The sequence below is a fragment of the Orcinus orca genome, chromosome 2 (genome assembly GCF_937001465.1).
Source record: "Orcinus orca chromosome 2, mOrcOrc1.1, whole genome shotgun sequence".
Taxonomy (NCBI): Eukaryota; Metazoa; Chordata; class Mammalia; order Artiodactyla; family Delphinidae; genus Orcinus; species Orcinus orca.
In genome coordinates, this window is record NC_064560.1 from 164,170,735 (window position 1) to 164,197,682 (window position 26,948).

Genomic DNA, 26,948 nt, shown 5'->3' on the forward strand with positions numbered 1-26,948 from the left:
CAATCACAATGTTGAGGCAGAAGCGAAGAAGAATAGTCCTCTGCACCAGATATGAAACATGCTGTCATAACTCGGCGGCAGCGTTTACTTTGGCTGGTGCACCAACCTGCGGGGCCCTTGGTAACAAATTAACATTGTCTACCTCATTGCACCTTCAACACTCCCCTTCTGTACCAAAACCCCCTTTCCCCAGACAACCTCAGTATCTTCCTGGTATTACTGCAGGATAATTCATGCTTTTAAATATATATGCTAAGAGATTCTTAAATGTGTAAACATTGATAAACATCTGAATGTAATGGGCATAATTCTGGTGAAAATTCTTAATTCATATCATGTCTTAAATGATACATTTAATATTTGGTGGAAATGTAAATTTTATATTTTTCTAAGAAAAACAGATCAAAACAAATTTAAGCTGTAGAAAACATAAACTAGTTAGTTGGCCAATATACTGAATGCTTATTTATTTTACTTATATGAAAAAGAAAAACATGGAATATTATAATTATATTTAAACAATAAAAACTGAAATAGTTTGAAATCTAAATTATTAAATATTTGTTCTCAGATCAAATTATGTGACAAAAAAAACAATACTTTTTTAAAGTAATACTACAACTAATTTTAATCTTGATTTCTGAGCTAAACTTAGTGCTATTTAGAATGTTATAATGCCAAAGAAGTCCCTGGGAGTAATGTACAGTAGTGTTATTTTAATGCTTTTTATAATAATGCATGTTGTATTATAAGATTTTGATGTATCATTTCATTTGTAAAATACTTTGTTAAATTTAGCCATCAAGAAAAGCTTCTACTAGAAGGCGAGAAGTATTTGCAAAGTAAAGAGGATCTGAGATTGATGCTCACAGAACTAAAAAAGAAACAAGAAGTGGGCTTTGCTCTGCAACATGGTTTGCAGGAGAAGAAAGCTCAATTAAAAATTTATAAGAAATTCCTCCAGAAAGCACAAGATTTGACATCCTTACTAGAGGAGTTAAAATCTCAAGGAAATTACCTCTTAGAGTGCACTAAAAATCCCAACTTTAGTGAAGAGCCGTGGCTGGAAATAAAGCATCTACATGAAAGTCTTCTTCAACAGCTACAGGTGAAATGGTCAAAGTAAAATTTTAAATGCTTATCTTAATTATGCATAATTATGTAATATTTGTATATAGGACCGTTGTTTTGTTCTTTTGGTAAATCAAAAGTTTTTAAAATTTATCAGTTTTAGATACAAATACTAACTAGTCAAGATGGAGCAATCAATTTGGTCAGTTTTGCTAGAGAAATCTAGTGTGTATTATTTGATAATAGTGTTGTTTCCTCTCATCAAAGTTCCCCTCATAAGGGGTTGGAAGGATTAAGATATGTTTAGGCATCTTTATGTAGGTAACAGTGTCAAAGTTGTCCATGCAGCGTCCATCTATCCATCCATTCATCCATGCTTGCATTCATCCGTCCATCCATTCACATATCCATCCATCTATCATCTATTATAATAGTTATATCCATTATTCTGTATAAACCTTATCAGGTTTCTCCCTTGAGTCTTTCCACATGATCTGCAATAAAAGAATTAAGAGGTAAAATGTCATCTTGTCATGAGGCATATTATTTTCTTAAGAGAATTGTTTATAATTCTTTGCATACTGAAAGCCAGATTCAATATATCTTTCCTGGATAAGAAATCTTGCTTATACAGATAGCAGGAGTTGTGTGGGTATAATCTTGCTTATACCCACTTGGCTGTGAGTTATTTAGTTTAATAATTGCTGTTCTTTTCTGATCAGGTGTGGTCACCTTATTTTCTTATTCCAGGGAGAGAACCTGAAGGTGGTCTTGCTCTTGAGTTAGGATTACTTTTTCCTAACACACAGTTTTGGAGTTTGAGTCTTATGAAAGTAATCTGAGGTTAGGTTGATTTCACATAGTCTCATTTCCAAGAGTGGGTACTTGCTTGTAGTAAGAAGGATAATTAAGGGAACTGCTTTGTTATGGGTGTTTGTGATTTGATGATATAATTTGTAGTCATTTCATTTTGTAAACCTCTTGACAGATTGTTTTTGGGAGTGAAATGAAGGCAAAGAAACATGGGGGAAACAAATATTTCAACGCTAAAAACTTTACTTAAGAACACTGGATGATTTATGGCCATATTCCTTTTTCAAGATGAAACCTCATAAAACAAATGTTTATGAACCATTTAATTATTTTCTGAGTGGGATAATTCAGGGACCTAATGCATGCATTGTCAATGTTTTATTTTTAGGATTCTGTGGAAAAATTGGAAGGTCATGTTCAAGAACACGACTCATACCAGGTTTGCATCACAGACCTAAATACTGCATTGGACTATATCTCCAAGGAATTTGTCGGTTTTTCTGATAAGCCTGTGGATCAAATAGCAGTTGAGGAAAAAATGCAGAAACTGCAGGTATTAAACAATGTCCAGACATGATAGACATTTTAAAAAAATCAATATTAATTACAACTTGACAAATCAGGGTCTTTGATCAAAACTTCAAATGGTGAAAGAAAAGAAATAAAAAAAGAAAAAATTCAAATGCTGAAAATGCTATTCAGATGACTATTGGATAAAGTCCTGACCAGTCATAAAAAGTGGAAATGTTCTTCTTTAGTGAGCAAATCCATTTATAATTTGAGTTGAGCAGTACTCTGTGCTCTGGACCCTTAGAGACAATTCCACCCATGAGCAGTCTATAGCTCCTGGAGATCTTTGTTTAAGAGACAGCACAGTGATTCCAGGAGATACTGGGTATTCAGAGGATATAACGAATGCAATAAGACCTAGGGAGAAATGATTCAATTTTGCATTCTTCATCATGGGTGGATGGGAGTTGTATAATTTTCACCTTATTAATTTTCATACTCATGGACTACCTTAGAGGTCTCTGCAGATGTAGGGCTTTTAAAATTCTCAGCCTCACTTCAACAACCCCTCTCCTTATACAGTAAGGATTGCAGCTCTTTACCCACATTCTCAAAACACATTCCTTGGATGCTCACTGTTTGCACAGCCAACATAAACAGGCCCAACTGGTGTCCTCTAGAAGAAAACAGAGTAAAGCATTTTCTTAGCTGCTTCTCTCACAGTTATTTGACTGGAGATTACATGGGGTAAGTCTCAGGGCAGCACTGCTGGCATGAGCTTGGGAATTTCTTATCTCTTCTTTTTAAGAACCTGGGAATCAAGCAAGATTTCCCCTCCAGAACAGCCTGACATTGTGACAAGGCTACCTCCCTTTTAACAGTGATAATTTGACAAATGTTGAGGGCTCATCATGTCCAAGGCACTGTTTGGGTGCCTTGGATACTGAGAAAAGTGCAAGACACGAGCCTCACTCTGAGGAGCTCAGGCTCCTGTTGAAAAATTAAAATATAGCCTTCTGCTATAGCTAGAAGGAATCTCAGAAGCCGTCAAGTTCAGACTCCTCATTTTTTTTAAAACACATCTTTTTAAAAATATTTATTTATTTATTTGGTTGCACTGGGTCTTAGTTGCGGCAGGTGGACTCCTTAGTTGTGGCTCACGGGCTCCTTAGTTGCGGCTCACGGGCTCCTTAGTTGTGGCATGCAAACTCTTAGTTGTGGCATGCATGTGGGATCTAGTTCCCTGACTAGGGATCGAACTCCAGCCCCCTGCATTGGGAGCGTGAAATCTTAACCACTGCACCACCAGGGAAGTCCCAAGACTCCTCATTTTATACATGATGAGCTGAGTTCCAGAGAGGCGAGGAACTTACAAGGTCACCCAGGTTAAATGACAGAGTGGGTCTACAACTTGGGTCTTCTGACCCCACTAGACATCTCTCCTTGGGTGTCTCATAGTTATTTGTGGTTCAGCATGTCCAGAAAATAACTCATCATCTCCTTCCCTTTCTCCATACCCCAGTTCCCTACCAATGAGCCTGCTTCTTCTTCTCTGACTCTGTGGGTATCTATACCATCTCTCTAGGCTGCCGGGTCAGAAACCTGGATATCCTTTCCCAGACTCCCCAATCTAGACAGACATCAAGTGCTGTCTCTTTCATCTCTGGATTATCTCAACAATTTGTCCCTCCACTGTTACCCCCATTACTGCTGCATTAGAGCAGATCCTCATCTCACAGATCCCTGCATTAGATGTCTGAATGGGCTCCCTGCCTGCAGTATCACCCTTTCCGGTGCACCTATCCCATGGCCACCTCGGGTCTATCAAAATGCAATCTGGAACTCCCTTCTTCCAGCTAAAATGTTTCGATGGCCTGTACATATTTGTTAGCATACATCTTTCCATATTCTGTTACAATTATCTGTTTATTTCTTTGTCTTTCTCACTAGACTATAGAACTGTGAAGGGACTGTGTTTTACTCATCTATGTAATTTCAAAACCTATCATAATACTTGCTGTTTGTTAGATGAATGAATGAATATTTATTGTATAGTCCATTAGAACAGTGACTACTAAATACTATATAGTTCACCTAGTAACTTTAAGGCTTATTCTCTTTCAGTAGTAACATCAGTAGCTGCTATAGTTTATCAAATTCCTTTTGCGTATAGAGGTCTCAAATTAGCCTCATCCATTCATGCATTTAGTAAATATTGATTGAGTTTCTAATATATTTAAGATATTACATTTGATAGATTGAGTTAAACTTTGCTCTGAATTTTAAATATTAGCACTAGATTCATGCAGGCACACTCTAAATGATTCTTTTATTCTTTTTAGGGCCTTGCACAAAGTAGGCACTTATTATTTAGTGTTTTGATTGTGTTTGATTTTAGTATTACTTGTATATTATGTAGTATCTTGAACAAAATATGTACTCAACAAATATGTGTTGACCATTTCCTATGTTCCAGGAACTGGTTGTGAAAATTTTCTTTGTTACTTCTTATACATTTCTAGCATCTTATAAAATCTGTTAGAGAATTTGATCTGGGCTGCTACATTGGTTTAAATTTTGCCCACAGTTTCTTCTTTGTGATACGGGTTGATAAGTTTTTTATACTTTCCACTAGTGAAGCAGAACACGCTATGATTTACAAAAGTCAATTAACTCTTGTGACAATTGAACAGTGATACTTTTGTGACAATCTTTTCTCCACTCACAGGAACTAGAGAATAGTCTCCGTTTACAAGATGGCACATTAGAGAAGATTTTAGCTTTAGCGAAATCCATCAAGCAAAATACATCTTCAGTGGGACAGAAGATTATTAAAGATGATATAAAATCACTTAAGTGTAAACAAAAAGATTTGGAAAACAGACTTGAATCTGCTAAGCAGGAGATGGAAAATTGTCTCAACAGCGTTCTCAAATCAAAATGCTCAACAGAAAAGAGAGAAAAGTTTCCTCTGCCAGGCAGAGAGGAGCAGGTCACTTCTGATGTACAGGAGTCCACTGAGGACTCAGCTGCAGTGGAAAAGTTGGAGGAAGACTGGGAAATAAATAAGGTAAGTGCTTGTGATTGCATCTCTAAGACATCGTGTCTGCGAATGAAGAGGTGTTGTTGGACTCTGAAAAGAGGGTCGTGAATCAAGCCTTCTGATTTCATAATTAAACCCTCAATCTGCTGGCTATTTATGATGCCCACTTGTCAAAAGAGCCCTTAGAAAACTGTCCAGGATTTCAGCAGGGAAATATTACTGTTCGTCTGTTAGAAATGTCAGTCATCAATTTAGGTTTATTATTCTCTCTGATATGTAATCAGATACAGCTTCCTGGATCAGGAGCTCAAAGGCAAATTGGAAAAGGCAAAAGAAAATGTGCTGTACCCACATTTCTTAGGAAAAAAATCCAACAGCCCTATTCTTTAGGGTCTTTTTTTTTTTTTTCGGTTGATTTCATAATGAAATCAGAGACCATTTGAAAGGATAGGGGCCTTTCTTCTTACGTTAACCCTGTACTGCAAATGTATTTTTAAATGTTGTCAGATCATTTGGTGTGAGAATATCAACATTCAGCCTCCTGATGGTCCCTGTGAAGAAGAAAGAATATTATTTTGTTTTCATTCTAAACATCCAAATGGGTACATTTTCCTGTAGGTCTTAAAGTGCTTTCTCATAGGTTAGAGATTGAAATGGAAAAGGCACAAAGAGCCATCCAGTAAGCTACATTTGAAAGAGCCTACCTGTTAGTCAGCCTCTCACAATCCAGGGTCCAGTGGGACAGCAGCAAAGGTTAGACCATTCAGGTGTGGGTCCTCGTCGGCTTTTTATGGAATACATGATACACAGGAATGAAGAGAGCCTGCACTTCTGTTGTCTTCCTAGAGCAGAAATCATGGAGGATTAGAGGAACCAGATAAGGTTTTCTAGAAATGTGTAAAACAAGGTTAAACGCCAGTGGAGCATCTCTCTGGCCATAGGAGAAGACTTCTAAATCCCACAAACAGTGTTAGATAGAGCTAAGGAAATATGTCTTAAAGGATTAGGGCCCTGTGGTGAAACTCTTGAAGCTGTACGTGTAAAAGAAACTTTCTTAACGATATTTAAAGAGCAGTAAATAAATAAAAAAGGAAAAATACCTGAGTGCTTTCTATCCTAATTCATGACATTGCTAAAGGGATTTGCTTAATAACTTTAAGATTAGCTTCTCAGACCAATTTTGGCTGTGAACCCTCCAAATTCAGTAGAGTATATTGAAAACTATATAAAGATCATAACCCAATAAGATTTTTTTATTTATTAAGATTTCACTTAATCTTGAATGATGAGTTATTGATAATTTATGGTACTTCATTAGAATGATTTTTTTTTAGAGCAGATGGAGGGACTTAAGTCTTCAAATAATTTTTGCAGGTCTGGCCTAGAGGAATCTAGTTTTAATTTCTAGCGACATTTTACCTTTTTTTCCCCCTCTTTTGTAACATGAATCTTTTTTCTTGAATCTGTGCTTCTTATCTTCTCTATGCTAAGTACTGACTGTATTTACTTTATTCTATGTAATGTTAGACCAAGATCAAGAGCAGTTAAAAAAATTTTTTTTAATTTTCATTTTATTAAAATTTTTTTATTTTTTAAGTTTTTTTAAATTGAAGTATAGTTGCTGTACCATATCATATAAATTGCAGATGTACAATATAGCGATTCACAATTTTTAAAGGTTATACTCCATTTATAGATATTATAAAATATTGGCTATATTCCCCATGTTGTACAATATATCCTTGTAGCTTATTTTATACCTAATAGTTTGTTAATCCCCTATTCCTTCCCCCTAACTTCTCCCCACTGGTAACTACAAGTTTGTTCTCTATACAAGAGCAGTTTGAAAGTTGAACTACAACTGGTATAAGAGATCAAAATCAGCATAGACAAATATAATACAAAGTGACAAATATAAGACGCAGGTGTAAATTAAGCAAGAGTCTCTATATAATGAATACATGGAGCACGTAAAAGCACAATTTACAGAATTATAAATCTGATTAATCAAAAACTATTGTGGCAGTGAAGATAACCATTTAATCTATTAAAAACATTTATTGAGACCTCTTTTGTGCTAGTCATTCAGCTAGAAGTGAGAATACAATTGTCACAGTTTAAAATCTAATACTAATTAAATATCTAATTAATGCTCATTTCATGTGCCTTTTTGGAGCCTAGAAGGGCTTTTATCAGATTATGTAAAATTGTCTCCAGAAAAAAATTTTAGGAAGTTTTATTTAATTTTATTATTTCTTTAATAAATTGCATTTGGTCTTAGAGTTGCTGAAAGTGTGATTGCACTTTTCAAGATTGCATGTATATGTTTGAATCCATTGCCAAGACTTTCATTTTAGATGAAATTTAGGAGATATTTTAGATCCGGACCTTTGGCTGAATTTTTCTTTAATATCAAGAATATTAACGCAGACTTAGAGACAAAAGAAGTTACAAAATGCAGTCTGAAGGGTGTGGGTTCTTATGATCCCAGATCATACTGGATAATTTTACAGAGGTGAATTTCTAAAATTTTTTAAATATGAAAAGGCAAAACTGCCTTCCATTTCCCCCTTCCTATATAGGTTAAGTGAAGTAACAAATTAGGATATGATAAAAAATGAGGACTGACTAATCTCTTAAGATTCCAGGTGTCCATAAAAGGAAATGATAAAAAGGAAACACAGGGAAATGGATACATTCTTCATTTATTATTTTTCTAAAAATTCATAAAGCAGCATTACGGCTTAACCTGTATTGAATGATCTTTTTCTGCCCACTCCTTCCCAAGTGTCAACCTACATGACATAATTGCTCTTAAAAAAAAAAAAAGTTTGTCTATAATTACCTCGTTAATTTCCTTGTCATTAGGTATAATTTAGTATGTCTGAATCATTTTTTGTTCTTTTCAACATTTTCTGAGCATTTATAATTTCAATATTTAAGAAGGCGCCATAGAGAAATCCTGGAAGGTGGGTGATCACAGATACAAAACATGCAAGGCGTCCAGCTGTGAGCGAGCGACCAGAAACTCAGGGGAGGCAGTACTAGAATGAAAAGGAGGAAAGAGTTTTCAGGCCTGGAGTAAATGATGTTTATTTCTGGTGTTGGTTATCCTAGTAAGTCAGTAAAAAAAATTTTGTAATGGAACATGTAGTTGGGCCATGTGTCAACTCTGCCTTCCAAGTGTATTACTTTGCTCTTCTGGCCAGGATGCCAATCTTGTTTCTTACTCTAGAGGTATTTTTCTCAATCCAAGATTTATTTCTTTACAGGACAAGGGACTTACATGGTATACATGGTATTAACATCTGCAAGCAGCATGCATTTGAGAACGCGCTCCAAAGTCCTGAAATCTTAGGCCGAGAAACCTTAGAAAATGTCTCTCCTAACCCTGTGTTTCAGATTAGGGAATTAATGTCAGAAGATATTAATCAGCCAAGTTCTCATTCTAGCAGAGCTGGGACTAGAGCCAGGCGCCTCTACCCAGCCTGATGCTTGGTGGTCTACCTCACAGTTTTATTGAATGTGTTATGTGGGTTGTTCATTGAGGTTTAATATGCCAGTATGCTGTTTGACTCCAGTTCTCATGCGTGTTTCAAACCTTCTCTACTCTCGTTAAGCCCTGTTCCTGTCATTCCTAACAGATCTCTGGTCCACAGTTGCTAGATTGATGGGTCCTCAATTTCTTTCCAACTCTACTTTATAAACCACAAATTGTTAATCTTGGCAATCGAAGACTAAATGAAATTCTCTTATTTATTTATTTTTTCTAATGTGAATTCATCTATACATCCATTCGGTAAAAATTTCTTGAACGGGCAGTTAGGGTTCATCGGTGAGTGAAAATAGACGTGGTCTCTATTCTCATAGAGCTTCTGGTCTAGAGGAGGAGACATACATTAATCATCTAATTAACTGATGAGAGGCTAATTACAGCAACTAAAGGAAGGAACACGTTTCCATGATTATCTATAATAAAGGAGGCTGGCTTGAACTGTAGTTCTCTGAAGTTCAGAGAGCTTCTCTAAAGAAACAGCACTTGACCTGAGACCAGCAGCGTGGATTGGAGATAACAGAGCTCAGAGCTGGGTGTCAGGAGCACTCTTGGCAGAGAAAGTAGAATTTCCTCTTGTGGGGGGAGAAAACATGAGGAGTCAGAAACTGGAATAAGGCCACTGCATAGGGGGAGGAGGAGAGGAGAAGGACAGAGGTGAGGCCTGGGAGGTAGGCAGGGCTGGCTGAGTCCCAAGTGCATTACGGGTCATGTTAACATTTTAGACAATATGCTAAGAGAAAGAGGCAGCCTCTGAGATTAACCTGATCTGCCATTCGGTTTTGTCTCTAAAAGTGATGGATGTTTGCTTACGCTTAGAATTGTTGTTTTACTACTTCATGTTGGAATTCTTTAGAGAAGAAAGAAATATATCCTCTAGAGTATGTATGACGCTGTCCCAATGTTGGCAGGTTATAAGTGATAGATGTAGTTTCTCACTGTCACAGAATTATTATAGCCACGGGGCCATTGCCCCTGAATGGGAAAAAGGATAGTGAAGCTGTCATGGTCTTTACCTCTTGACTGTGCTGCTAGTTACTTAAATGCTTAGTTACTTAAAGCTCAGTGTTTTGAATGTTAAAGTAAAATGTTTACTTTGTGAATTAAGGGACATAAAAATGACAGTAACACAGTCCTATCCTTTAGGAGAATTGATGACATTCTTTCTCACCTCCTGTTCTTTTCCAAACAGGCCAAACTCAAAGAAAAGATACATGGTTGAAAAAAAGCAACAGTTTTTAAAAAAGTAAATATAGTTAGCAATATAACAGAACCAGGCTTTTGATAGAATCGTCATTTTCTACTTTAAATTTATTATTAACTTTGAAAATTCCATTTATGCTCAGAGGTTCAATATGTATGCTTATTAAGTTATACTTTGTCTTAAGTTTATACTGATCGTAGTTTTTTTTTGTTTTTTTTTTTTTAAGAGAAATGCCAGGAGAAGTGGAGAAGGGAAAGAATCAGATGTCCCGGGGCTTAGAGTTCATAAGGGCTCATGAGAGTCCATGCATTGGAGTGGTTACTCCAGAATGGACAGGGCCCTTGAAGAGAAAGGGAGAAAGGCCAACAAGAAAATCTCTAACCCAGAGAAAGGCCTAGGACCTACTTATTCTGACTGCGGGTGGGAAAAGAAGTTCTCCCATGAGAAATCAGAACCACCCTATATCTCAAACAGGTTTAGAGTCCAAATCTATACTACTTGCATTGTGGAGCAATTCAAGTTAAGAAATTAACATGTAAATCAGCCTCTGTCTTTATCTCCTTGAGGTACCTGGAAGAAGCAAACACAAATCTGCATAAGGGGGTGCGGTCAGTTCTACCGATCAGGTCATAGGGATTCCCACAATGTAGTTTAAAAAAAAAAAAGTCTGATAACCCTGAGTTAGTGTGAATCAGTCAATCAATCAATAACACAAAGCAACATTCCACCAGAAGAGTCCTCATCACTAAAATTGAGAGGAATTAATATACTGGGATAGTGAGACAGTGCAGCAGTTTGAAACATACAATAATACGTTTTAAATGGTTAGTGATAGATGGATTTGAAATCATAATGAGAGAATAAAATACTTTGAGAAAAAAGGTTAGATTTGAAAAAGAACCATAAGGAACTTCAATAATGTTTTTTAAGTCATTGAGATTAAGATTGCTCTGGTCAAGTAGCACACTTGATACAGCTTGAAGAGAGAATTAGTTCGCTAAAATATGTTAGAAAATTACCCACAATCCAACACAGAGCTATAAAGAGATGGAAAAGAGGAAAGAGATTTTAAGGACCCGGTGGCTATAATGAGATGGTCAAACACAATTCTGGTAGGACTTGTAGAAGGAGAGAATAGACAGAATGGAGGAAAAGAAAGGCTGGGAATTTTCCAGAATTGAAGAATAATATGAATTCTCAATTTCAAGAAGTACAGAGAACCTTGAACAGGCTAAATAAAAATAAATTATTATGTATACATTTTATTTTTGAGATCTCAGGGCTTCCCTGGTGGCGCAGTGGTTGAGAGTCCACCTGCCGATGCAGGGGACACGGGTTCGTGCCCCAGTCCGGGAAGATCCCACATGCCGCAGAGCGGCTAGGCCCGTGAGCCATGGCCGCTGAGCCTGCGCGTCCAGAGCCTGTGCTCTGCAACGGGAGAGGCCACAACAGTGAGAGGCCCACGTACCACACACACACAAAAAGAGGCCCTAAAAGCAGAAGCCCAAACAGGAAAAGATTGATAAATTTGACTGCATTAAAACATTAAAGTCATAGTCAACAAAAGATACCATATATAAAGTTTAAAGACAATCTACTGAGAGATAATAATTGCAGTACATAAAATGGTTAGAAGACTAGTATCCAGTATATAAAAGAACACCAGAAATTATAACCCACCCAATAAAAAATAGTCAATGATTATGCAGAAGTAATCCACAGGAGGTAAGACTCATATGACCAGGGAGCATAAAACAGTAATGATGTCAACTTCACACCCAATGTATTGGCAGAAATTATTGTCTGTTAGTACCAAATACCAGAGATGAATAGGGAAAATACAAATTCTTTTACCATGCTGGTAGGAACAAATCAATAACTGTCTATCGAGAATCAAAAGGAATAATTTCAGTTCTAGGAAAACGTCCCAAAGAAACTCACACATAAGTGCAAGAAGGCCTAAAACAAGGGTGTTTATCACAGTAATATCTATAATAGGAAAAGTTGGAAGCAATGATGATGTCCATAGTAGCCTGACAGACAAGTAAGTCGTGTTCATTCAGATAGCAGAACAGTATACAAACGTAAAATGACTGAATGGGATTTATATCTGACACCATGATAAACCTCAAAACATACCGCTGAGTGAGGAAACTAAGTTGTAAAATGATACATGTATGATTCCAATTTTATAAGAATTAAAAATATATAAAACAATACTGTATGTATATTAACACATGTAGTCAAAGTATAAAGACAAGTATGTGTGGATTTTAGAATAGTGGTTAGTTCTAGGGAGGAAGAGATGAGAAAGGGTTGAGGACTGGGCTTTATATTTTTAATATAGAAAATTATATCAGTTATATCTGTGTCATGGGTAATGATTATCTGTTATATTCTGTTGTTTTAAATATATTTGAATTCTCTTATAATTTAAAATAAGTTGTTTCAAATGAGCCTGCAAAATAAAAATAACATACCGCTAAGGGTGATGAGCAAATGATCACTGGTTATGAAATATAAAAGAATCTTTCCAGGAGCCAATCAGGACACAAGCCTGTGTTCTAACCTCTCGGGCATGAGCAAAGGAATGTTACCTTTTAAATTTAAAATGTTCATTTGAGGGATTCTGTTGGATTTTCTACCAAGGTGGAAACATGGCTTTTGGATTTGGTAAACAAATGGCATTATGGGGTGATTTCAAGTTTTTTAGGATGCTCTCCCTGACCATGGAAGGCAGATTACAAATGGCAGGTTATGAATGTGGCTAGTCCTTGAGTGACCAGTCCATCAGGTAAGAGAGACCAGGGCTCTGAATTCCTAATAAATTATTGATAAGAAGTAAAGTTTTCCTGGGTTTAGTATCTATGCCTTTAGCACAGGAGCGCTTGCCCTACAGGTGGATTTGTTGGGTGCTGTAAGCAACAGTAGCCATCAGATTAAAAGGAGGCAGGCGTCCACCTCATAGAATTGCAGTTCGTGGCATAGAGTACCCATGGGCCAATGAAATCTGTGGTGTAGCACCTCTGTCCTTTCCCCTCACAGCCTTCCTGGGTCTCCCACCCCCCACCCCCACCCAAGATGCTGCCTTCCATGGAGATTTTAACCATAGTTTGCACGAACAAATTGGAAATGGAGGAAATTTGAAAAATCATTTCAATTATTTGCAGCCTTGTAGAAGAAGTGACTCGTGCTAAGTGCCAAGTAAATACTTCAAAACCAGTAACACTGGTCAGCTGAATTTTCTTACCAGTTAGTATTGATGGAGCTCCAGACAGTATCTGTTTTATTTAAATAAACTCTAATTTTAGAATAGTTTCACATTGACAGAAAGCTTGCAAAGATAGTACAGATAGTTCTCATATATCCCTTACCCAGTTTCCCCTATTGTTAACATCTTATATTACTATCTAGTAATGTATCTACTATCTACTACTAAAACAGCAATTTCTACCTTGTTTGGATATGTGGACACATTTTATTCACAGACTTGATACCTCAAAGATTTTTACTGACATGAAAGTATATGGCAAAATTAAATGGTATTTCACTTATAAAGTAACCTGAAAATAAAAACTAATACCTTAGCAAAATAATAGGAAATCTTTTAAAATTACTGATAAAGTGCCTGTCGTATGTAAGTGCTCAACAAATATTTGCTGAAAGAATGAATAAATGAGTTGAAATGGCATCTCTATATATCCTATTGAGAACCTCAATTTCTTAGAGCTTTCAGAAAAGATCAGATTACCCCACATATAACCTGTTCTGCCATACCCAGAATTGGAATTCTTGCCTTTATGTAATTTAAGGCATAACATTTTTTTTTTAAGAAGGAAATTCCTTTTTTTGTTTTCGTAAAGATTTTTTTGATATGGACCGTTTTTTTTTTTAAGTCTTTATTGAATCTGTTACAATATTGCTTCTGTTTTTTTTTTTTTTTAATGTTTTGTTTTTTTTGGCGAGGCATGTGGGATCTTAGTTCCCCGACCAGGGATCGAACCCGTACCTCCTGCATTGGAAGGCAAAATCTTAACCACTGCCAGGAAGTCCCTAGGCATAACATTTTTAATATGATGAAATTTTGGTACTTTGGTGTTTCCTTCATCTCTCCACTTACTATTTTAAACTACCAGTGGGTACCATTGAGTGCCTACCATTTGCCCAGCCCTCTGCATTATGGTGAATACTAAGTATAAACTTTGGAACTTTTGCTTTTTCCATATCCGTTTTCTTTCTTTAAGACTGTAGATATTCCTCAGTATATAACTGAGCAATGCCAGATCCTATACTGTCTTGTCAAAAAAGTTTCCTTTTTCTTGGTATACCAATATTAGCATTAAATATTGCATGGAAAAATCCTCTTTGGTAGTGGCCAGATATACCTGTGAAAAGTCTTTAATCTGAGTAAATAGAAGAAACTGGAATTATTTCATCAAGAAAAATAAAAAATTATTTATTTGAAAGGTAGACTATTCAGCAATTAATCTTTTTATGTTTTCAGAATTCAGCTGTGGAAATGGTTTTGTCAAAACAACTTTCTCTTGATGTTCAAGAAAGCATGAAAACCACTGAAGATGAGCAGAAAGTCAATGAGCTGCAAAATCAACCTTTAGAATTAGATGTTATGTTAAGAAATGAACAATTAAAAGAGATAGAGGTATGGAAACAAGAAAAATACTGACAACATGATTGCATCATTTATCCAGTACAATACAATATATTTTAATTACCAAAAAATTGCTTCCACAGAATGAAAAGTCTTATTTAACCTTTGCCTGATGATCAGTTTGGTAACTATATAATTATGTACTAATCAGTAAGTTGTATAAATCTTTCCATTTAAGAAGTGTAAAAGTTTAATGAACATTAGTCTTCTCTTTCACAAAGTTCCTAAAATCTTACTTATTCAGTAAGAAAGTTTGGAGATTCTGACCTGCCATCATTCCTTTTCTTAGTCCTATGTATTTTTCTGATTCTGACAAATTCCTTTTATTTTTTCTGATTATCAGCATTATGGGATACTCCTTCTTTGTTTTTACAGCTGTGTTTACATAGCTATGGAAAGGCATCTAAAAGTCCAATACATTACCATGTTTTTTAAAATGACCCTTACAATTTTAGCTAAGTTTACATAACAGTAAACATGTATCTAAAACAGGAAAGAGAGGGGATGCATGTAACTAATAAAAAGGTAAATCTTCTTTAGACATTGTAGAATCTTTTAACACAATAGGGTGACCAATTTGCTATTAAACATTAGACCAATGGTGAGTGTTAGTCTACATTTTAACATGACTCTAGTAAAAAAAATCTTTTAAATGTCAGGACCTTAGTTTCTCTGTGTGCAAATGAAATATTTAAAACATCTTCTTGGGATAGAATGTGTTACTGAAAGGAAAGAGCAAAGGGAAAAAAATAAATGAGTTAATTAATGAGTGAATGAGTGTATATTTATTGATTTCCTTGACTTGTTTTTAGGAATTATGTACCCAGTTGGAAGCAAAGAAAGCAGCCATTGAACCACTAGAACAAATTGAATATCTTAAGAAAGCAGAAACAAGTGCCTTGTTTCCCCACAGTGAAAGGTATTCAGTGCAGCACTTGGACAATCTGCTTCAGGCACTTATTACTTTGAAGAAAAAGAAAGAAAGCCAATACTGTCTCCTTAAAGATTTTCAGGAACACCTCGTGGCAGTTGAATCCTCGATGAAAGCCTTGTTGACGGAAAAGGAAAGTCTAAAAGTGTAAGTATAAGAATTTAGGATGTGCATTCTTTGTGTTCAACCATAGGCTCCACTGCCTTGGACAGGCCCAGGGTGTTAAGAGTTTATACTATTAAAGAATATTATGATTTTAATACTACAGTGTGGAAATTAATTTCATATGGAAACCATTGAAGAAAATTCTGTTGGTTTCATGCAAAAAATATTCAAATTAATTTTACAATTAAATTATATTAATTTTACAAATTAATTTATTAAACTATTAACTCACTCTATAAATATCTGCAAAATAAGTTTAAGTTCTATGGAATTTAGCATTTTTTTTTGCCAAGAGATGATTCTAAACTATGGGAGGGGGGCAGACACATTATCAGTACAATTTTTTTTTTTTTTTTTTTTTTTTTTTTTTTGCGGTATGCGGGCCTCTCACTGTTGTGGCCTCTCCCGCTGCGGAGCAACAGGCTCCGGATGTGCAGGCTCAGCAGCCATGGCTCACAGGCGCAGCCGCTCCGCGGCATGTGGGATCTTCCCGAACCAAGGCACAAACCCGTGTCCCCTGCATCGGCAGGCGGACTCTCAACCACTGCACCACCAGGGAAGCCCAATACAATTGTTTAATATTAACATACTTGGTTTAAATAGTTTGGAACATAAGGAATATATATGTATTGTAATGGTTTCTTTTTACATGTATGTACTCCTTTTGGCTTTGAAAATGATGGCTGAAGATTGTAGATACAGTCATAACTTGTAAACATTTTCTCATTATTAAAAAGTTTTATTTTATACTTTTGCCTAAATGGGGTTCACTTTCAGTGACATCCTTTGAGGAAACAATTTTATATTTAAAAGATTAGTCTGATGATTGTACCTTCTTAGTCAATATCTTTATCATTATTGTTGGTAAGAGGATAACAAAGGGGTTGGATGTTGTAATTTAGCTTAGTCCTAGCCTAACTTTGTACAAGTACTTTACAGGTGACAGAGTACTTTTACATACATTCTTCCCTTCACTTTTCACTCCCTTCCTGTGCTTCTGCATTTTTATGATACTCATTTTATAGACAAGGTTTCTACATTGTCACACATTAATTGAGAGCTACAGTAAACAAGATTCTGATTTTTATTTTAAGGACAGAGTGTTCTTACAGACAACCTAATCTTCTCTTCTGTGAATTCAAAGCAGAATTAATTTCTTTTAATGACAGCTAACCTCATGTTGATGTATAATAAATATTAATCAGCTCCATTTTTCTTCTTTTGCCAGGGGACCACTGGACAGTTCAACCCATATGGACAAAATTAAAAAATTACTGGCATCAATAGAAAAAGAGAAAGATTCTTTAAGCAAGTTGAAAATCGAATGGGAAAATTTATCAAACTGTCTGACTGACATGGATAAAAAGCTGTTGGAAAGCCAGATGAAGCAACTTGAACGTGGTTGGGAGCAAATGGAACGACTGGTCCAGAAGAAGTATTCTCAGCAAGTGGTGGGACATGATGAGTTTACGTTTCTCATGAGTAAGATCCAAGACCTTGAAATTTCTCTGCAGCAGCAGCAGCAGTGTCTGCAGTTAAGGCTGGACTCTCCAGAAGAAGAAGGGAATCAAAGCATGGTTGCCTTGGCCACTGAACTCCAGACTATCAAGCATAGATTTTCTGTGTTCAGAGGGCGAGCTGAACTTCAGATGAAGAGGATTTGGGGAGAAAAAGAAAAGAAGGTTTTAGAAGACGCAATAAATAATTTGCAGAAGCAATTGGAAGCATTGGAACCATTAAACATAGAGGTGGAAAATCAGATCAAGAAGTGTGAGACCAGGTACAAGATGAAAGAGGCTATCTTATGGGTCAAAAATCTGTTAGGTGAACTCATCCCTACCATTTCCCTTCTCCCAGACAATATTCTTTCACAGATCAGAAAATGCAAGGTGGTGCACGATGGCATTCTAGATAAGCAGCAGGTTGTGGAGTCATTGGTTGAAGAGGTCAAAGATAATATTCCTAACCTTACAGCATATGAGAGCAGTGATTTAAATAACCTCCTACAGGACTTACAGAATCAATACCAAATGCTAGTTTTAAAATCAACTCAAAGATCACAGCAATTAGAATTTAACTTGGAAGAAAGAAGCAAATTTGTTGGGGTAATAGGGAAGGTTCAACTTTCACTTCAAGGAAATGAAACACTGATGATCCCGAAGATGCAAACAACCTCCACAGAAGCTGAACTAGAACATCAGTATGTCACTTTGACCATTTCTCAGAAGGAATTGCAGGAAATTGAGAGTGTAATCGCAACACATCTTCAGGAACAAACAAACATCTGTAAAGATCTAAGTGTATTTGAAAGATTATTTCTAGATGATCAATTGAAAAATCTTAAGACTAGAGCCAACAGAACACAAAGATTCATTCAAAATAAATGTAATGAAGTAGAACACAAGATAAATTTTTATAGAGAATTTTATGAAAAAACATCTGTGCTTCAGAAGGAGGTTGACCATATACAGCACAATGAACTGCTACTAAATCCAGAAATAAATCCAGATGTTAAAGAGGAGTTGTATCGTCTTAAAGACCAAATCACTGGTGTTCGATCTAGTATCCTACAAGTATTGAAACTCAAAGAAGTGTTTGACTGTATAGGACTAAATTGGGATTGGTCCCAACTTGACCAATTACAAACCCAAATACTTGAAAAAGAAAAGGAACTTGAAGAAAAAATTAAGCAGTTAGATACATTTGTGGCAGAATATGGCAAATATCAGGCATCACTAGGTAAATTGAGGGCTATGGATCTGCAAGTTAAGAAAAGGACTGAAGCACTACTAACAACGCCTGACACCTCACCAGAAAGCAGTCTGCTCAATGCTCAAATTTTGAATCAGAGAATCAGGAAAGTCATGTGCTTGTATCATGAAATAATCAAGAAATTAAGTGAAAATAAGGACTTTGATGACTCATTCAAAGAAGAAGAAATGCTACAAATAAAGCTGTATGCAGAAGAAAGTGATAAGTTACACAAGGTTCTCCAAAATATAGTCCTGGAATCCCAACCGAAAGAAATGGATGAAAAGAATTTTCAGGACAAACTAGAAAATTCCTTACATGTTTTAAATCAGATAAAATCTCAGTTACAACAGCCTTTACTTATAAATTTGCAAATTGAACATATTCAAAATGAAAAAGTTAATTGTGAAATGTTTCAAGAACAAGTTCAGGCAGAAATGGATAGCATTAAAGCTGTGACTGTTCTTGAGAAGCAAAGAGAAGAAAACTCTTCTGAAGCTAGTGATGTGGAGACAAAATTACATGACATTGAAGATCTTTACATGCAGCTTAATGCAAGCATTGATTTGCGCACAGTAAGTTTTTTAATTAGTTCGTTAATGTATTTGTTGTAATTTCGTGGTTTTATGTTTTACTCTAGTTAATATCCACATTTCTCAAGAAGTTACACATTCTATAGAAATATTCTGCACAGGAGAATAGCCATTTTAAAGAACTTCAAAGGTCCAGTTTATAATCCCAGCTCATTCTGTATCTAAATACAGTTCCTTACAGTTTGGAAAAAGTTGAGTTTGACACCTTTATTTCTATATCCCTCGTAGCTTCTGCTGAGCTCAGAACCAAAAAGTTTGTGATTTTTGTTTGTTTGCTTTTCAGAAATAATAGAGAGTAGTGGAAGAAATATGGTATAAAGAACACAAGATAATAACTCCACATTTATTTAGAATTTACAGTGTCTAGGAACTGTGCTGAACACTTTATCTTGAATCCTCATAGCAACTCTGTGAAATGGGTGCTATTACTAGCCCCGTTTTAAAATAAGGAAATTGAAGTTCAGAAACATCAACAGTTTTCTCAAGGTCTTGAAATAGTAACAGAACCAGGATTCATGTTGAGATCTGTGTGATTTTAGGGCAGGGGTCATCAAATTAAGGCCCATGGGCCGAATTTGCCCAGGCACCTGATTTTGTAAATAAAGTTATATTGGAGCACAGCTATGCCCATTCCTTACTGGCTTGTGTATGGCTGCCTTCCTGCTACAACAGCAGGGCTGAGTAGTTGTGACAGTCCATATGGCCTGCAAAACCTAAAATATTCGGTCTGACCCTTTACAGGAAAAGTTTGCTGATCTCTGTTGCAGAGCGACGACAACAAACTCCCTCCTTTCTTGCAATAATAGGGTAGATATCTTAGGCATCATCTAAACACACTGTTCTTAATATAATGCCCTACACTGTGTTTTCAGAGTTGTCACACTGAATTTCTAGAATGGGGACGTTAACTCCCTTCTTTTTTTTTTTTTCCTTTTTTCTTTTTTGTGGTACGCGGGCCTCTCACTGTTGTGGCCTCTCCCGTTGCAGAGCACAGGCTCTGGACGCACAAGCTCAGTGGCCACGGCTCACGGGCCCAGCCGCTCCGCGGCATGTGGGATCTTCCCGGACTGGGGCACGAACCCGTGTTCCCTGCATCGGCAGGCGGACTCTCAACCACTGTGCCACCAAGGAAGCCCAACTCCCTTCTTTAATTCAAAAAGTTGTTAGATAATGTATTTGAACTATTTTGCTAAGGTATAAATGCTATAGAAATATAAAGTCATATGAACCCTAATACATTCTTTAAATTGGTACTTAACAAATTCTCTGCTTGATTTTAATACAGTTTCCAGAAACAATGTACATAAATCCCCAAAATGATATATTTAGAGCTGGGCTGGAAGGGACCTCTAAAGTTATTTATTTCAACTATTTGTTATTTCAGTGAGAAGACTTGAGGTCTGGAGACATTAAGTGATGTGCTCAAAACTAAAGTTAGTGGCAGGGCCATTAATTTAAAAATACAAGAGGTTTGGTGTGTGTGGGGGGGGTCTTTTCAGTTTTTTTCCCACAGATATTGCTTAAGGTTATATACATTAAATATATTCAGTTGTTTTATATAATTCATAGTCTAATACAAGAGTTCTAGAGCAGGAACATCTATCATTAGACATGATTCATGAGATGTATCTTTAAATTTAGATTAGATTTAGCAAATCTGGAAACCATTTTCTTTATGCAAAGAAAAACTTATTCATTTTTGTTTTTTTTTTTTTTTTTAGTTTAAACTTATTCATTTTTAACTATTAGTGTAATATTATTAAACTATAAGTGTGAGATGCTCCTTCTTTATGACAGAGACATATTATGAATGTATCACAAAAATTCAAGAATGACAAAAGTTTGACAGTTTTCATCACGGCATTTAATCTTCCATTCACCAGAATGTCTTGAATGATGCTTATGGAAATATGGCACGCTATAATGAAGCAGTCGCCAGGGCCATGGGGATCATCACTGCCCTTGAAGCCATCATTGCATCCCACAGAGTAGACCTTGATAATCCAGAAGAATCAATAGAGATGCCTCGCCGCAAACAAGAGGAACTGAAGTCCACAATAGCAGACATCCAGGACCTCACCGAGAATTTGGGGACTATATGCAGCCCAGAAGCTAAACGACAACTTGAGTGTACTTTACAGGAATTAGTTTCTAAGGACTCAGCCATGAGGGAGGCAGCCAAAGTAAAGGAAGCTGAAGTAGAAAGGTAGGTACTTCTTGCTAAAGGTAATGCTTTAAGAACAAAATATAGATTTGTTTATAATTAACATGTACACATTAGAAATGATTTGGAAAATATGGAAAAGTAAGAAAAAATCACTAAGGAAAACCATGGCAAATATTCTATTGCATTTATTTCATTTTTTCTTAATTAATATTGAGTACTTAAAACAGAATGTTTATAGAAGTCTGAGTATGGTATAAAGAATGATGATAAAACAAACACCTTTGTACCCAAAGGTTCAAAGATAAACATCATGATTTTTGAATACTCTTGGGTACTTCTTCCTTCTCCTCTCAGAAGTAACCATTATCCTGTTTTTTATTTACCATGCCCTTGCTTTTAAAAATATTTTTACTACATGTTTGTGTCCTGTTTTCATGTATATGTATTCTTCTGTGACTTCATTTTTTCAAACTTACCATTATGATCCTGAAGTTTATTCATGTTTTTGTCTGTGGTAAAATATTCACTCACCCAGCTGTTGGTAAACATTTGGGTTGTTTCTAGCTTTTGCATTCACAAACAGTGCTTCTAGGAACATTTGCAAATGCAAAAGCTTCCTTTGGGTGTATAACTAGGATTGTGATTGCTGGGTCAAAAGGTATGCACATCTTAAATTTTTAATTCCAGATGATTTTACCCATTTCTACTCAAACCAGCAACATATTAATGTTCCAGTTGTCCCATATCCTCACCAACACTTAATGTTGTGAGATTTAATTTTTGCCAGTCTGATGGTTAAGTGATACTTCATTGTGGTTTTAATTTGCATCTTTATTACTGTTAATGAATTTGAGCCTCTTTTGTGAATATTTCTTCATCTTTCTTATTTCATCTTCTGAAAAATGCCTGTTCAAGACAATTTTTATTGGGTTGTCTAGCTTTTTCTTATTGATTTGTAGGGATTTATTCTACATTTTGGAGGCTGGTCTTTGTGTTATATGTGTTACAAATTATCTTTACAGAGGGAATGTCCTAATAAACATCCATCCTGGGTGTGCTCCGGGCTTTATCTTCTGTCCCCAGCATTCCAGGTGAAGGTCAACAAAACTGAAACTTGACAAATGTCCTCAAAGTGAAAAACTGGCCTTAGAGCTTAGCTTATTTCTCTGTATTTCCACTTTTACATAGTTTGGGGCCTCTGAATATTCCTTAATTCTTTGCCAGTTTATTATTGTGTTTTAAGAATTTTAAAAAATATATCTTTGATACCTAATTTTTTATTGTTTTCAGTGGGGGATTTAGGTTGTATCTATTTTGTATACATAATTTTATTCATAGTTTTTTTTTTTAATGTAGCACAACATTGTACTATATAAAAATAGGCTGCTTTTACTTTACTTTATAAAATGAACTCTTCCTTATTGTAACAAAACTTCATATAAAAGCAATTGTAATTATTATGTAATATTTTTTAAAACGGATTGTTGTAACTTACTTAACCATATCTTTTGTTAGCATAAAGTGTGTTCTGGTTTTTGCCATTTTAATTAACAGTCTAATAAGTAAAAAGATTTTACTGTGTAAAAGGTTTTATAAGGTATAGGATAAATTTCTTACGTTAGGATTGATTCCTTAAGATTAATTGCAGAAGTTGGATCAAAAGATATGAGCATTTTTAAGACTAAGTGGTTTTCTACAAGAATTGTACCAATTTACACCTTATTAGCAGTGCTCAAGAATGCAGTTTTCCAGTTTAGGTGTTTTAGAAACAGTCTATCTGCCTGTTAAAGTTTGCATTAAAAGTCTCATGCAGGTCCTTTGAGGAGGAGGTAGTCAATAAATATTTGTTGAAATACACTGAGTAGCAAAAAGAGAATTACATTCTGTTTTTTACTAAGTGTTCAGAATGCATTCTGGGAAGTTCAGAATTTATTGTACTAAATAAAATTTAACATCGCTTTTTTTTTCTAACTGTGTCTCACTAGGTGTCTTGAAAATTACAAAGGCTATAGAAAAATAAAAGAGAAAATTTGCGCTAACCTCAGCCAGATGGAGACAGTTCTTGGGCAGTCCATGTCCCCATTGCCAATGTCATACAAAGAAGCTTTAGAGCGCTTGGAACAGAGCAAGGTAATAGAACTTGCAAATCTCAGTAAGACTATGTACAAAAAATTGGCAGAAAGCAGGTGGAGGCATCACGGGATGTGGCTCTGTTATGACCCACAGAAATCTTCATCCTGAGTTGTACACTCAACAAAATTCCTAAACCAAAAGCCATGGGGAAAATGAGGCATTGGTTCTGAGAAATTTAATCCTTTGGGTTCACAGGACAGTCTTCTCCCCAGTAGCTCCTGTCCTTATTAATCATTCTTTCTAAAGCGTTACCTTGCATGTTGTTTTGTTGGACATCGCTGGATCAATGACAGCATTTAATGCAACTTTCAGAAATGCTAAATTCTGGTTACTTCTTATACTCTATTACTGAGCAATTTTAGTTTTTGCATATATTCATCTGTCACAGTGTATGGTATTATGTTATTAGCATTTGGATGAGGACATTCTAAATCATCTGTGCTTATCATCTACCACAAAACAAACACAAAACCAAAAAATATAAATAATGTGTTTGTGGTTGATTACAGTAAGCATTGTACAAATTAGCTATCTAGTAAAATACGAGACTTACATTAAAATAAGAAAATGAACTTCTAGGATATTTACCTTGGAAAACACATTTTTACTTAGAAAAATTGGTTGATAGGTCATTATTTGTCCACATAGTTCCAAATTCATGTGCAATATAATAATACATAGATGCTTCTCATCTGTCTCAAATTGACTTCCAAAAGGACTAAAAAATGGATTATGTAATACTTATGGGTGATTTTAAAACATTAATTGTTCAAGATTAAAATAGTTTATAAGTTTCAGGATAGTTCTGAATTCAGAAAACTTCTATCCCTCCTATTCCTTTTCTTTTCTTTCTTAAGACCTTGGTGTCAAATCTTACGTCAGCCAAAGAAGAGCTCATGAAAGTACGACAGGTCCTCAGACACTTGAGACGCATGTGCACAGATAGTGACAGCCTCTGTTTACTCAGAAGCACATCTGCTCTATGGGAGAGATGGCTGAGTTTGATGGAAGCTGTTAAAGAATGGGAGTTGTGGTGTGAAGAACTGAAGCTGGAGTGGAAATTTATCCATGAAGAAGTAAGTGCTTCATTTGCAACAGTCAAACCGTACAGTTTACTAACACATGTCATTTAAATTGTTTTATTATTTTCATTTTTTTTAAATATAAAACAAGTCCTCAACCTGCACCATTGGTTTACATCACGTGCATGGAACATGTAAATATAGAGGTCAGGTCCTAGCAAAATAATCTCCAAGGAATTATTCAAGAATGACTCAAATTCTTTCATGACAGTGGCATTTTTTTGGTGTCAAATAATTCTTAGAAATAAGTGGCTACTTGCTTATATGAGCTTTAAAATCTTTATTGTGCAGATAAGCTAAGCCCTCTTAAAAATGTCTCTCCATCACACTAGAGGTTAGAATAAGGTAATATTCATAATAACCAATTAATTTTGAAATTAATTACAGTGGTTAACTGTGGAAATTAACTACTATTGTTAATAAGTATGACCTAAAAATGTGTATGATGTTCTTTCTGAAGACTGTCTCAAAGAAAACCTCCATAATATATATCGATCACAGATGTTAATTTAACCATGGTTGAGGCCTTAGGCATCCCATACATTTAGAAAGAAAATTTAAAATAGTATAAAAATATCTTAGGGTATTCTTTAATCTTTCCAAAGGACCAGGTATAAATGAGGTACAAATCAGAACATTAAATGAAAACCCTTCTCTCTTATTCCTGTTAAAATTTCTGCTGAATTTACTTAAGAAAAATATAATCAATACTAGATTAGCAGTAGGTCACCTTGCCTTAGGATTTAAACGTTTAGCACTATCATATTTTCCTGCTTAAAACTTGTTATTCTTGAAAATGAATATCATTTTGATGGTGCTGTTGGGGTTTGGTTAGTAAATAGTCTCTTGAATGTTAAAACTCTAAGGAATTTTGTAAATTGTCCTTTTAGCAGGGCCACTAGCCTCCAGCTCTTTCCCATCCACAATGGCACGGTTTACTGAGGTCCTTCTGTGCAGTGTGTTCCTGTGTGCTGTGCTAAGAAGGCAGTTCAGGGAATTCCCTGGTGGTCCAGTGGTTAAGACTTCACACTCCCACTGCAGGGGGCACGGGTTCCATCCCTGGTCAGGGAACTAAGCCGCGAGGCGCGGCCAAAAAAAAAAAGAAGAAGGCAGTTCACGCATGATGCTGCTGAATCTCGGCATGGCCCTCAAGAGTTACCTATTATCACCATTTTCTAAATGAAGAAGCTGAGGCACTGAGAGATTTAAGTTGGTACAAGCCTCCAGGCTAGTGATTAAACTGGGGCTGTGGGCTGGGGCCACATCTATTTTGCTCACACTGTAACGTTAGAAGCTGAACAGGGCTTTGCACTTAGTGGGCACTTAGTATTTGTTGAGGGACAGCTCTTATTCACATCCAGGTTTAGGCTAATCCTAAGATTATTGTTCTTTTTATTTTATTACATTATCTTTCTCTTGCCCTCTACCCACTGGCAATCATATTTTAGTAGTTATTTAATAGTAGTTATTTTTGTAGTTATCCATACAAGCATTTGACAATATCTGCTAACAAAATGTGTTTTTCAAAGAATAACACCAACAAAATATGTTCTTACGTAATAACAATAATAACAACAACTGCTAACACTTAATGGGCACTTAATTGAGCACGTGTCAGGCATAGTTCTAAGCACTTTACATGTGTTTACATTTATCCTCGCAAGAATCCTATGAGGATGAGATTATCATTCTCATTTTATAGATGAAGAAAATGAGACACAGTGAGATTAACTTGCTCAACTTCATAAGTGATAGAAGATTCAAATGTACACTCTGTTTTTAACCACTAAACTGTCAACTTAAATGATTTTTACACATGCCAAATTGATGTAAGATTTTAAAATAGCTTTTATCCATTCAATAAGAATTATATCATCTAAATACCTGTACATGCAAGATTCTGTTGGCATGCTTGGTGATTTTACGTGTGACAAAATGAATTTCTGTTTTTAAAAACATCTGTACTAATACAACAATCCAGTATCTTTATGAAGAAAGGTTTTGTGTAAGTAGATTTTTGAAAACTTAAATGCTTGTTTAAATTTACAAATTCAAAAATTAATTTAAATTTTGATTTACTGTTTTTTTCCCCCTAAAATCTTACCTCCCTCTTAAGCAGAATCTGCTTGATTTAATTATTCATTTCTGGTTATTCAGGATCATCATTTTATGCTTCACTGATCACAATGTGCTAGAATAAATGCATGTCTTCAAAGATATGGGAGGGGTAAGGCTGTCTTCTTCCCCTTGTACCCAAGATCCA

At 35.6% G+C, this 26,948-nt stretch overlaps 1 protein-coding gene across 6 annotated transcripts in view; it reads left to right on the forward strand.

Moving 5' to 3' along the window:
• SYNE2 (spectrin repeat containing nuclear envelope protein 2) overlaps positions 1–26,948 on the forward strand; it is a 330,191-nt gene that overhangs the window by 161,680 nt on the left and 141,563 nt on the right. For all 6 annotated transcript variants that reach the window (XM_049706356.1, XM_049706357.1, XM_049706358.1 and 3 more), the window contains 9 exons: positions 799–1,108; positions 2,273–2,437; positions 5,123–5,464; positions 14,699–14,854; positions 15,676–15,941; positions 17,188–19,285; positions 21,187–21,509; positions 23,456–23,600; positions 24,461–24,679. In XM_049706356.1, coding sequence (XP_049562313.1) covers positions 799–1,108; positions 2,273–2,437; positions 5,123–5,464; positions 14,699–14,854; positions 15,676–15,941; positions 17,188–19,285; positions 21,187–21,509; positions 23,456–23,600; positions 24,461–24,679 — 4,024 coding nt within the window. The remainder of the gene's footprint in view (positions 1–798; positions 1,109–2,272; positions 2,438–5,122; positions 5,465–14,698; positions 14,855–15,675; positions 15,942–17,187; positions 19,286–21,186; positions 21,510–23,455; positions 23,601–24,460; positions 24,680–26,948) is intronic.